This window comes from Monopterus albus, unplaced genomic scaffold, assembly GCF_001952655.1.
Source record: "Monopterus albus unplaced genomic scaffold, M_albus_1.0 scaffold61.1, whole genome shotgun sequence".
NCBI classification, from domain to species: Eukaryota; Metazoa; Chordata; class Actinopteri; order Synbranchiformes; family Synbranchidae; genus Monopterus; species Monopterus albus.
The window spans coordinates 1,530,158-1,544,343 of record NW_018127941.1 but is presented as its reverse complement, the minus strand read 5'-3'; the positions used below and the strand labels follow the sequence as shown (position 1 = coordinate 1,544,343).

General features: G+C 42.5%; 1 protein-coding gene across 1 annotated transcript in view; it reads right to left on the bottom strand.

Annotated features, from left to right (window-relative positions):
* scfd2 (sec1 family domain containing 2) overlaps positions 1–14,186 on the bottom strand; it is an 88,835-nt gene that overhangs the window by 10,356 nt on the left and 64,293 nt on the right. Inside the window, exon 6 of the mRNA XM_020603539.1 lies at positions 412–557. Within this exon, the coding sequence (XP_020459195.1) occupies positions 412–557 (146 nt within the window). The remainder of the gene's footprint in view (positions 1–411; positions 558–14,186) is intronic.

The following is a 14,186-nucleotide window of genomic DNA, read 5'->3' as shown; positions in this document are numbered from 1 at the left end:
AAGATGTCTATAATGAAAGATAAGAGCCACTCATGAGGACAAAGCTTTGAGTGGAGCACTGAGAGGCTGCTTGGAGTTACATAAGCTGAGACACAAACAGTTTATGTCTGCCAAACCTGAGGAGAACAAAAGCAATAAAGACCAGAGGTCCTGACCCTACTGAGTCTGCCTGTGTTACTGCCACAAGAAGAGGACACCAACAGATAAACACAGCAGTTGTGAGAAATGCACAATTTGAACTAAGTATTGTCGATGGAGCCGTGTTTGCCCGTTTCTGTGGATGTGTCTGTGATGCTCACGACCCAAAAGATCAAAGGACAGACATGTTGGATTTGTTGTCTAAAAGGGAGCCACCCTGTAACACAGAGTGTGTCTTTTCATATTGACAGGCTGTGTTTGTGTTCCTCTGACCTGGTGAACTCCGTCGCTGGCGGTGTAGACAGAGCGCAGTTGCTTCAGGTGGTCTCTGGTGTGGCTCAACCCTCGGAGGGTCTCGAACATGTGCTCCACCACAGAATGGGCTCGCTCTATAGTCAGCTCCTCTGGGTTTGCACAACCTGACAAAACACACACACACACTCTTACTAAATGAAAGGAAAGTTATAAAATCACATATGAATGTCAAGAGCGTGACTTAAAGGAGGAAAACCTAAAAGCTCTTGTGAAAATGCATCACTGTATTGATAACACTTTGGACAGAAGTTTCAGATTAAATTAAATTACAAAGTTCCTTCAAAACTGGCCCAAGAGGAAAATGAAACATACAAGAAAGCATTTGTATCTGCAGACATTCAGATGTGGAATGCTGCGTTTTTGTTGGGGGTTTTCTCAGCTGGGTGTGCAGTGAAACCTATTATCAAGGTAAATGCAAGGGAGCCAGAGGACAAGAGTTCCTTTATTCAAGCAGAAACTGCTGTCAAATCAAAGGCTGATGCTCCATCCCTTCTAAAGAAGAGGACAGAGAAGACTTGCTGTGAAATAAACCCAAAATGACAGAGCATAAGATAAAAGCAGGGAAACAGTAACAAATAGACACTGGTTTTGCAGGAAAAAGAGCATAAGAATGACAACGAGAGGTAAACAGAGCGAAAGTGATTGGACAGAGAGACAGTGAAGGAAGACAGATTATGGTAGGCAACCTGGAAGTTTAGAGTGGTCCTGGCAAAGTAGGCCACCTGGCACCTGAACTTCCTGCTCACATCGCTCAGCAATGTAGCTGCCTTCTGTTAGCAAGAGGGTCAGACTGAAAACTGTAGCAGTGTCTGAAAGACTCACAGCTTACAACAGGAATATTAATGCTGCAAATCAGCAAATTCATATAAGCAGATAGTCTCATAGTCTCAGCCCATGACTTTTATTGACTGGAACTTTAGGATCCTACTTCGTCCCAGTGAGGAGCTGGGATAAGTAGATTAAGATTGAGGAGCCATTTCCTGTCTGTCTGCCTGCCTCAGGGCTGTGCTGGCCCACTCTGTGATCTAACTAGTATCAAAAGCTTTATAAGGTTATAATACTAGTCTACAATGGCTTTAAGTTCATATATTTAACTTTTCACAATACTAATCATGGATGTTGCATAGGTTTTACAACAGAATTATTATCTTAGAGGACAATGCATCTGCTGTTCCTTGGAAGTTCTCAGTTAAAACAAAAAACAAACCTACTTAACATTATAAAGGACACATAAGAGTGATGCACAAGATCACATAACCGATACCATATGAACATAAAGCGGATGTTAAAGGTGGATTAACCTCCATGACAGGCTCCTGACAATATTACATTAACACGATCCTAATAGAAGTGAGGCACCACTTTTTTGGTCACTTGAGGCCAACATAAACAATGACATTATCACCACCTTTTAAGTTGATATGGTGAACTTGTTAGCAAACGGTTTCTTATTTACCCATCCTACAGTTATGGAGCAACATTATGATTCATCTGCAGTCATGTTTCTGGCTACCTGCTGAATAAAAGGCTGGTATTCACTCTCTAGTAGCAGATTTGCTCTAAATCTACTTCTTTTTTGTAATTCAATGTTTATTAGGTTTTGAACATAGGAACACAGTACATACGGTACATACACCCACTTCCCACCCCAAATGATAGTTCAAACAAAGGGTCGATAAGCCTGAGTTGATAAGTCTTTCACTAAGCTTATAGTGTCCAAGCAGAACTCAGTAGTTTCAGGAGAAGATGTGTTTATCCCAACGGTTGAAAGTTCCTGAAATCATAATAGTGTGTTATGCCGTGACCATGCCGTCAAATTGTATGGAAGATTCTAGGATTGAGTAATAAGTGTTTTGGCTGCTGACGGTCCCATGAGCCATAACTTAAGAGTTAATTCGGTGAGTAAAAGTTCAGAGGAGTCATTAAGGAGGTGAAGTGCCAGGTCCATCTGGAAGTTTACTTTTATCAGCGTACAGATAGTTCGTACTGTCTCTTGCCAAAAGCACTGTACCTTTGGACAGTCTCAAATCATGTGTACCAAGGCGCCCAGGGTGTCCGGAGGACAAAATGTACAGTTCGAACTAGGGCTTAGTCCTGTCAAGTATCTCTGCTGGGGTGTCACATATGCCCCATGACAGAATTTGAAATGAATAAATTGGTGGTTTGGTTTATGTAAGGATAATACACAATTTGAACAAGCCCTGACCCAGTCTATCTTCCTATTGAGGCCGGACATGGTCCTTTCCCACTCACGGACCCCAGTAATAGAAACTTTGGAGTATGACGAACGTTCATTATACAGTACATAAACGATACAGTGTGTTTTTGAGTTGACTGAGTCCATATGACCAGAGGGTGGTCGAGGTCAACCAGCCTCTGAGGTAAATATGCTAAATGCTCCACTATATTCTGCAGCTAGTCGTTAACTGTGTCTGCCTGCTTTTTGGTGCTGAGCTGTGTACAGTATGTTCTAGAGGTATTTTTAAATGAAAACTGTAGAGCCTTTTTATCGTAACAGAACAGTTGTGGGGTGGACAGCTAAACAATGAGCTGAAACAATAAAGCCCTGTAAAGCTGAGGGTAGCTGCAGAGTTGGGTGATCAAAACGTCCGTAGATCCATCACTATGAGCGACACCTTTCACACTGTCCACTGATACGCTATTATTAGAAAAATATCAATTATAGACAAAACAAGTTTATAAAAACAATGCAGTGCATGTATGTTTTAGTGTACATGAAATATAGTGCAGAGCACAGAACAGGACGTTTCCATGTCTGTGAACAAATCCTTTCAGTAAAAGGAAGCTAGAAATGCCAGGCAACTAATGAGGCTAGAATCAAAAGGTTATGCATGACTTCTGCCACCATCAAACCCCAGAAACTCAATTAAAGCAGTTACTTCAAGATTAAAAAAACATATGAGCTCACATAGTGTATGGATCTACTTGAACTCAAAACAAAGAGACACACATGTCATATACAGCCTAACATTTTTAGGACGTGGTAAAAATGGACCCGACTTTGCCTGTAACATACTGTAAATTGATGGACTATGAGGACAGTGTCCAATGTCTCTGCTAATGCTTCCCTCTCAGTTTGGTAAAGACAAGATGTGACTTTCACAGGCCTGAAAACAGACCTGCAAACAGATCTGCCTCATTTTGACTGGCATATTACATATACTGAGGAATATATCAGCACAGTTAGAATGTGTACACTGTACAGCTTGACTGGCTTTAATCTCTGCTCCTTTTCAGACAGTAGAGACAATATCAAGTGAGCCTTTGTTTTGAGTCGCTGTCTTAAGGAATGTGAGATGTTTGTGCCAGTGCTCTCCTGCGTTGCCCAGGCTGAGAGGTAAACTCTGGAAAACCAGCAAGGTGATTTGATGGAGGTGAACATGAAGACTCAGTTAGATGTGGGTCTTATCTTTGCAGACACCCGCAGAAGAGAGAGGCCTCTGCAAAACAAACTACAACTGACTGTTTCTGAGCATTCAGCTTATGATAAAAATATGGAAAAATGCAACATGCAAATACACAGTACATTTATGACAGCTCTGACAGCAACAATGTATTGAAACATGCTCTGAGGATGGTGCATATTGGACCTGTTTGCGCACACTAGAATGGAGGAGGGCTGGACACATTATAAGGGCTGGGTGTGAGAAGATGTGTAAATCTGTTCGAGTGCTTGCATGTCTGCCGTGAAAGAGCTGGTTGACTTGTTGCCAAAGCATACAGTGCAGGCACAGGGCTTGGTCTGCTGCTGTGGCAGGCTGATGGATGCGGCCAACCCCCACCCCCGGGGTCCGGGACCATCCATCTTGGCTGTGAGGCTGTGTCTGAATCCATCTCACGTGACGCTGCCACCCACCACATTTACCACACCACACACTGTGTGATGCCACCCTCACAAATATGAGCCGAAGTCTGGTTTGTTCAAATGAAGTGCATAATAAATGGTTATTTAACAGCCATCTGACCATCTTCTAGAACAATTTCATGTCTTCACATAGTTGCACTGCTTGTAAAACTGATGGGAAATGATGAGTAAGTATGTCATTTACACAGCTCTGCATTTGCCTGTCATGGCATTTATGTCTATAAATCATGCAAAACACATGTATTTCCTGAAACGACTCAGTTTAAAAGTCGCCAACTTGTTTAGGTAATTACAAATGAATGTAGGGCAGCACGGTGGCACAGTGGTTAGCACCGTTGCCTCACAGCAAGAAGGCTCCGGGTTCGGGCCCCGCCCGGGACCTTTCTGTGTGGAGTTTGCATGTTCTCCCCGCGCTTGTGTGGGTTCTCTCCGGGTACTCCAGCTTCCTCCCACAGTCCAAAGACATGCAACCTAGGTTGATTGGTGACTCTAAATTGCCCATAGGAGTGTGTGTGCGCGTGTTGTTCGTCTATGTTGGCCCTGCGTTGGATTGGCGCCCTGTCCGGGGTTTCCCCTGCCTTTGCCCGATTGTCGGCTGGGATTGGCTCCAGCCGCCCCCCGTTTGTTAAAATAGCTGGACAATATAGTTTTAAGCTTAAAGTTGCAGTATGTAACTTAAGGTAGCATGAAACTCCAAATCAATCCACACTGCTCCGCCCACCACTTCCTCTCCCTGCTCCTCTATGCTCTGCACTGCCATGCTCTGCGAAGCTCCTCAGGTATTTGTCATTATGATATTACAATGAATGAGAATGCAACAAAACTTACTGAAAAAGCAGAAATAATTGAAAACCTCTGATTGGTTAAAGAGGTCAATCCCGCTCAAAATCTTTTAGAAGCTAACATCTCTGCACTGTTGCCAGCGCTGTTCAATGAGTCTGGGTCACAGGAGGCTTCGACAGCACCTCTCCACATTAAGACAAGTTTTGGAACACATTTCTACAACTAAAATATTTGAAACTTACATACTGTAGCTTTAACATCACTCTAACAGAAGGATGTGGATTAATACACATTTAGTGTTCTAGTGAGTATTTACAACAGAAGGATGATGAATGCTGGACTAACTCCAGACTGTTCCAAGTTCATGTTAATGAAGCAACAATGTAATGTTTTGACATTATGACAAAGGGAAAATACAGATTGTTGTCAGTCTTGTTCTTTAAGTCCATAATTGAACATAACTGAATCTCTGTTCACAATGAGATCATACTGATGCTGCCACTATAGAAAACCTTTACCGTGTAATATTACAGCCCACCATAATTGAGCACAAAGAGGCTAAATAAATATAGTAAATAATCACGTTAATAAAAAGTGGCAGTAGGAAGGCATTTATATCCATTACCGCCACCACCACACTGTTCCGCTTACACGAAATATGGCCTCTGCTGAAGAACACAGGGAACATTAAATTAGAAAAACACAGTGTGTTTCCTCAACAACCCTCAAAACCCTGCAGCAGCTCACCATCTATGCCTGACTCAACAACCAAAACTAATCATGCTGTACTTATCAGTGGAATGTAGACAACGCGACTACTTATAAATATCCCAGTTTACTTTGAAACCTGGTCAAAAATTCTATTCTGGTCTGAGGAAAGAATGAGAGTACGTGATTTTTCAGAAGGGGAGAGAGATGGACCGGTGCACAGAGAGCGCACAGCATGTAGCAAAGCTGTGGTTTCTATGGCATTTATATCAGATGTAATCCTGTGTGGAATGCTGGGAAGGAAAATCTCTTTGCAACTGTGTCTCAGGATGAAGGAAGAGAGCTACAGTCATGGCCAAGAATAATGACACCCCTCCATTTCCGTCAGATAATGCACGACTTCTCCCAGAAAATTGTTTCAATAGCAGATTATTTGGTGCTCTTATCTTTATCTCTTTTGTTTGCATTAGAACAAAAAAAGCAGAGAAAAGCCAAATCTGATCCATTCCACACAGAACTCCAAAAATGGACTGGACAGAATTACTGACACCCTCAACTTAATATTTGGTAGCACACCCTGTGGACAAATGAACTGAAACCACTCACTTCCTGTTACCATCATTTTAGTATTTTAGTCTCATCTGTCCACAGACCTTCTCCCAGAAGGTTTGTGGCTTTCTCAGGTAAGTTTTGGCAAAAACCAATCTGGCTTTTTATGTCTCTGTGTCAGCAGTGGGTCACCCTGGGTCTCCTACCATAGCGTTCCTTGTCATTCAGTTGGCGATGGATAGATAGTGTGAGCTGACACTGCTGCACCCTGTCATCAAAACTGTGATGCAACACAAGGAATACTGTAGTAAGCAAGTAAGAACTAACAACAAAGCTAAATGTGTTGCGTATATTTGATTCCTTAAAGTAGCCATGACAACTTAGTTCACTACTGACAGTGTCTTAAGCAGCTTAATGAGGCCTGGAACGGCTTTCAATCAACAGCTGTGCCCTGTCACAAGTTAACTGCTAACGTTTCTTGCCTTCTTAACGCATGTGACACCATCATTTGTGTTGTGCCAAGGCAGCATTGACATACAGCAATTAGTCCTGTTCAGCTACTGTAGTATTCCATAGTACGGTAAGAAACACTTAACTAAATGAAGAGAAATGGCTTTTAAATGTTTCAAAAACACAAAGGTTCTTCAAATGCCATCACAAAAACCACCACTATGATGAGGACACCCCAGCAAAGGATGACCAAGAGTGATGCTGCTGAGCAGTTCATTAGCGTTACCAGTCTCAGGTTTGTCTTCCTTTGTCTGTATATGTTGTTCCTCTTTCAGCTGCTCCCCTTTGTGTGTGGGGCCACCACAGCAGAGCACTGCAGTCTGTGCATGTGATTTGGCATGGTCTTTACACCAGATGCCCTTGACATACATATATATATGAGATAAACATATGTGATCATACTGTCAGATTTGCCTGTCAATGGGAACATTGTTTTGTCTCCAGTTGGACTGCAAGTAATATATTATAGGGAAGCACTGGGAAAGGTAAGCAGGCACACACTTAGTTTATTCATTTTTAGTTACATACCCAAGGTGGTTTGTAAATTTCTGACTGCCTTTCTGTCTGCACAGATGATATATTTTGGTCTGTTATGGTTTTTCAGTGAACTAGAAGCTTCAGTGGATTTACAGCCATGTTTCATGCACATCATGGTTTATTCACTAAGTCTGTTTCATTACACTTTGCATTTTGGTTTTATAATACTGCAACTTTTCTGCTTCAGCAAAGTGAAAAATGCTTTTTTTTAGCCATATTTCAAACTTTTTGATTCATTTCAAGGTGGTGGATGGAAACAAACCCATCGTTTGATACAGAGTTGCCAAAGTAATGTTCATGTTTTGCTTTGCTTTGCACTGTGGAGCAACAGACCCCCCTTCAAACACCCACATGTTCAATTTGTCACAAGGATGCTGATAAGCACGGACTATTTCCAAAGATGGCAGACACTGCACAAACCAAGTGCAATGCTTGGCCACAGGCGCTCAGCGACAGCCGAGGGCTGCTTGCTGCGTCAGCACCATTGAAGATAGGCCCATAGTTGTTTGAATGAATGTTAAGACTTAATCCTGTCCAGCGTTGCCTGTTTGAGAGAAAACACAAGACCTGTTAATCTGGGCTGCTTCATAGACTCTTTGGGAAGTGCGGAACAATGCCTCTTATACTAACTTACACACACACACACACACACACCCACACACACCTCAAATCTACCCTCACTGTTTTGAGACCTCACTGAATGTGGGGTCAAGTGTGAATGTGTGGTTCTTCAGAGAATGAAGACAAGAGGAAAGTGAAAAGAGTACACACATGCACACACATGTAACAGCAACAGGTCTAAGCTTCAGTCCTCTGCTGGATGTACTTAATCACACACTGAGGAGGGGGTGGTCTCAGCTATGCCACTTACAGAGAAGAAGACTTGTCCAGGTTAGAGCAGGTCACAGGCAGCATAACTGTGACTAACAGGCATCTGTATCCGAAACAATGTCTCCTGAGTGCTTTCATGTCAGATGGGTGGTTGCCTTATTTGGGGAGGGCATGTGGGCTGCACGGTGGATTGGCAACATGGCCGTCAGATGTTGTGTTGTTGGCTAACAAGCGTGAGCACATCAAACAGCAGGCATGCAGGACTGACACAATGAGGGGAAAGCACCTTACTGCCGCCAAAGGGAGCTTCTGCCACTGTGTGTGGGTATAATAAACGACTAACATGAATGAGGGTACACATGTGTATTTCCATAAGAAGATCAGAGAGCTCCACATGTGTGGTGGGGCATATGTGTGTAAAGAAGAGATGAAGGTGGGAACGGTGGCTTGGGTCACAGAGTTAAAGATCGGCAGACTGATTTCTCCATCTGACTTAAGGTGTCTTAAAGCAGATTAGGTGGTAGGCACACAAACACAAACACTCATTTGAGAGAACAAAGCTACACACAAATCAAATCAAGGTCTAAGCAAATCACATACTTCTGCAGTTACTAGATGATTTTAAAGAATTAGTGATCATCCAAACCAGTGTCAGCGCACTGTCTGACGTACCACCGTGACTAACCTCAACCTTCTGTACCGCTCTACTTTCTAAACGGCACATTAGGACTTTTTGTATTAAATTTATTATGCTCAAAGGAGTCACATATTTCTCTTTTTAACTGCAAATACTTGAACCCTCCCAGACCCCGGCCGAGTCATGACTGAAGCAATACCTGCCCAAATGAAAACCTTCATCACTGTAACAGAAAGGTGTGTATCCCCATGCTAACCCAAGGCTCACTCTTTGGCATCGGCTCTCGTTATTTGTGTTTTATTCGCTGTCATCTACTATCAACTGGACTGTCGGGCTCGGTGAATTCCACTTTGACACTCTGTAATTAGTGGTGTGTGTTTGGTGAGTGTGTATTAGTGTGTATGTGAATGGAGACGTGTATCATAACTAAAGTGGATACAAAATGGTGGTTATGAAAAGTGTATGTGCTCTTGTGTACTTAGGGAGTCTGAGTTCATACAGTGTGTGGCCGGTCTGCAGGGTTTATGTTTCTGTGGGTGAGAATGGCATTGACGTGACAACCCAGTCATTTTATATTGGCTGAAAAGACAGTTTGCACTGAACCAGCACAGTGTAGCTCATATAATCTCAAGGTCTCTTTCGTTGTGTGTTTCGGTGCATTAAACTATGTGGGTTACCTGTGCATGTATGTGTATGAGCATGTGGCATGTTTTGCACTATCAGCAGTCCTGCTATGTGAAATCAGACAGCTTTAATTAACAGTGAAGGGTGATTTGATTACATTTTAGTGACCAAAAGTATTTTATCCTGAAATTGGCAGGTCATGAAAATGTTATGTAAGAAAGAAATCACATCTCTTTATATAGCAACTCTTACATAAGTATGAAAGCATAAAAATGGTGCCCCTAAATGTGACCTTGATCATTTGTGAATAATCAGATTTAAGAAATATTTAAGAGCATGTTTAAGAGTATGAACATCTCCTTTTTTAAACATTTCTTTTGAGAATGCTGAGGAGTCGTAAGTGTCATAGTAGAATAAGTGTCAGTTGAGCTGCAACAAAGCCACAGTGCTGTGACCGTGTCGGAGAAAAGGTTTCTTTAGCAATGAACTTGAATAATCTTATCAAATCAAAAAGGAACTGAAATGTACACACGTGGCAAATATCCAAAAATCACACATATGACCACACATTTAGGAAAAGCATCTCTGCCCAATAGGTCAAGCACTGAACCCAGCTGATCCTGCACAGTGTTGCTACACAATCGTACCCACAAGTGTGTGAAGGAATGTCATTAGCACTGTGATGACTGAGTGTGTATATGCATCAGGCCATAAACTGTTTTTTAATTTGGTCAAATATGCTGTGGTTGTCTGCACATGCGTGATGAAGGGCTGTGCACACTACAACACAAGTGTGAATGTGTGTCTGTGTGTGTCTAAGCCAGTAATGGACAGTTTTCATCACTCCTCAATTCAACATCTTTCCTGAGGCCGGGCGTCGGCAGCTGCAGATTTCAGGCCCTTCCACAGAAAAACTCAGTGTTTCCTTCTTCTAACACCCCCCCCCCGGGCAAAAACTGGCAGCATCTAGGCTCATCTAACTGCAGACAAAGGCCTTGACTGTAAGACTGTGCTGTGAGATTAGATATCTCATTTAAACAAGTTACTGTGTGCAGACCTACCACGTGATAATGCTGAGTTGACCACAAAGGTCACTCAATACAGACATTCGATTAACAAAAGTAGGGTTATTCTGCCCCCAAGAGCACATCAGTGACATTACAGACATTACAGTGCAGAACACTGATGAATGGCAGCTTGGTTTGCAGCTAGAATATGAATGAATGAACAGTGTGCAGTACACCTGCAAGACTGAAGTTCCTTCAACGGTCTAACAGTATAAAAACTTTATGACAGTGTATCTAGAATAAGCAAACTCTTATGAGAGTAGTAAACATCTTCCACTGCCAGAGAGCCCTCTGTTGGTCAAAGGCAGCGTCAGGCAGCTTATGCTGCACAGACACAGGGTGAACCCTGAACTGGGGAGAGGAAGGTTGTAGACGAACGTGTCACATGACTACAGTGCAGTGTTGATCTACTGTTGTCGTCCAAACCAACTTTCTTTAAACCTGTATTAACATTTTTTTTTTTGTTGTTGCTACTTTGGGGCAGTGAAAACAAGCTGTGAACTTAACACAGACATTATGGAACAACATCAATTTGGAGTTGTGTTTCTGTCCACCTGATAAACATTCACTCTCTTTTAGCTCTGTTTCTGGTCTTTACTAACTCCCTGAGGGGACGTTATCTGGCTCTTGAGCTGCTAAATGCTGCACTGTGTTTACCAGCTAGTCAGTAACTGTCTCTCTGTCTGCTGTGGGTATGGTGGGGTTTTACATTTTTTATTTGGACTGAAAACTGCTGCCTGCTGTGTCCAAAAACAACACTATTAGAGCAGTGAGAACAGTCAAACAATGAGCTGAAGCTTGCTATAAAACTCCATAAAGCTGAAGGCTGTTTCCAAGTTGGGTGACAATTCTCTGTTATCAGCACAACACAATGAAGTCTACAACGCCACAAACTACATCATCATACAGTTGAATCAACAAAAAGCAAAAACTGAACAGTCACCTTCTTGAAGTCAAAATGTATTGCCATATTAGACTGCATTAGCTTTAGTTAGGTGTACCTAATAAAATGCTAAATAAGTGTAAACTGACACAACCCTTGGACAATCAACAACACTAGTGCAGGACCAGGCAGCTTTAAGTTATGGTGATTTGCTGGTTTGAGAGGAAACGTTTGTGTGAGTGATACACATTATTTTATAGCACACTTATGAAGTTAGAAATCACTAGGCTTTTTACGACTCCTGTTCATAACTGTTACTAAATATTCACACATTACATAATCATAAAAAGACAAGATGCTGTAGCACCTGCATTAATGTCAGAATGCTGTGTTTCTGAACGAGTCTGTGAAGAGAGTGGAAATGTGCTTTTTGGATTTCAACCTGTATCACCTTCTAAAATCAAAATCAAATCATCATTTCAACAGTTTCCGAACCAAGGCGACTTCAACAGCGCTATGCTTAAGGGGTCGAAACAGCCTAAAGAAAAGGGAGGTCAGACACAAGGTTAAATATGAGTAAACAAGGACTTCCTCCCTGAGGGTACATTCTGCACCTGGACTTCTCATTACTGCTGCGCTCTGAGTCGGCTCAGCACCAAACGGCACATGTGGCCCAGAGGAAACAAACTCATAGCACTGCTAGCCTCCAACACTGCAACACACGCACACAGGCCAAGAGTTCTGGGAACATGTATTGGCCAATAACAGCTCAATGAAACACCTCCCTAGTTCTCTCCATTAACTATACCGGCACTGCATTCGGTTAAAGTATCAATAGCATTAATAGAGGTCCACACACAGCTGCGCTCTGAGAGGTGACAGCTGACTGTGCGGTGTTCTCCTGTTGTCCGCTGTGCTGGTAGAATCACTGTAACGTCTGCTCCGTCTATGCACAGGGAGAGACCAGAATTTATTTACAACTCACTGACACTTTGATCCTCCTTAGTTTCACAGCTCAAACAGCTTGTTTGCTTCCCCTCTGCCCTGAATCTGCCACATTCACCTCTTACTATCTGCACCTATACAAATGACTTTCCTTTTCTGTGCCAGTATGTGCTTCCATTCCTTGTCTTATGTTCATATCATGTGAAAGACTGATTTATGTGTCAGGTTAAAACAACCCATGTTCTCAGTGTGAGAGCCAATTAAACTTAGATTATGGATCAATATAAATGTTTTACCATGAAAGTACATGAAAAGTAAACGTGGAACATGTAGAACTTCAGTGACATGCAGTTGCAACTGTATTACTGAAGCAGCCAGCTGGTATTGGACCAGACTGTATTGTAGTGTTAAAGAGAGCACCAGCAGACTTATGGACTTATGTTATGGGAAATAAGCCTGCATTCAATTACAATCCCCCAACTGGATTTGTGAGTAATTTTGTGGAAAGAAATATTTAAAGGAAAGTGGAATCTGGTTCTGTGGACACCGCAAGGTGAATCAGCCACTACACTGATCATTATGAAACCAGAAGGCAAATTCCTGGACAATAACATGCAAAAAAGCAAACAAGCTGTCTCTCTAAGGTCTTCAGCTGGGACCCCACGGAGCTCCACTATACTGTGGGGAGCATAACATTAATCAAAGACAGAGCAGAAGGAGGAGGGCACGAGAAGGACAGGGTGGCAGGGGTGTCCTGCTCTCCCACCACATTTTCTCCAGTCCCTTTGTCCCTTTACAGGATTTTAAATCCCCCACACCCTGAAGAGTCATTACTCTCACATGCATGCAGAAACATACAGTACGTAAAAACAGAATGTGGCAGAAACACAAACATAATATAGCTGGTAAAAAAAACACACCCTGCAAAACACTTTTAAGACCGAGTGAGGCTGCATGTGAATAGGAGAGTCACTGTAGGGGGAGAGGTCCAAAGGTGGAGGTGGGCAGCTCTTATTTTGACAGTCCCTCTGTCCTGGAGAAAACGGCCTCTGCTCTGTTTGTTTTCCAAGCAGAAACATCTGAACATCTGTGGTGTTCCTTGGAGCAACATGGTGAGTTAGCGCTCCAAGCTGCACAGGAACGCATAAACACATGTTCGCATGCAGAAAGACCTGCACACACACATAAGGAGGGAAACGCACAAATATAAGGATAGTGATTTATTTCATGATGATGCATTGTATCTCTGCTGTATCAAATATCTGCAATTATTCTGACGTTATGTGAATCCATGTTTTATAATTAGGCGGCATGACAACTTCAAAGGCAGCCTGAGAAATGTTGCCTAATGCCTGTTAAGACACCACTGCGAGCATGTGTCTATGGTAGATGTAAGCTTGTCTCAAGGCTATAGCAACAGCTGGATGGACAGCTTTATTGTCTTCTGGCTTTGGCTGGAGACTGGCTTGTATATCTAGGTACTGAACCAAGAAATCCAAGGCTCAGAAACAACTCTTTAGCAAATATTGTGTAAGTGCTAACATATTTCACTTGGCAAGAACATCTAGCTTGTCACAGGAGTCCTTCATAAATAAAGAAGTGCAGTTTCCAGGCACATCTTTCTGTGGGAAATGCTGGTGAATAATGGCGCTCTGAAGAGTTTCACCTAAACCATGAAGACGGTTGTGTTCTCAGAGAAATACCTTCATCACAGAGTGAAGCCTATCTGCAGTCTGTCCATTTTCACACAAACTCCCCCGATGCACTTCTCAA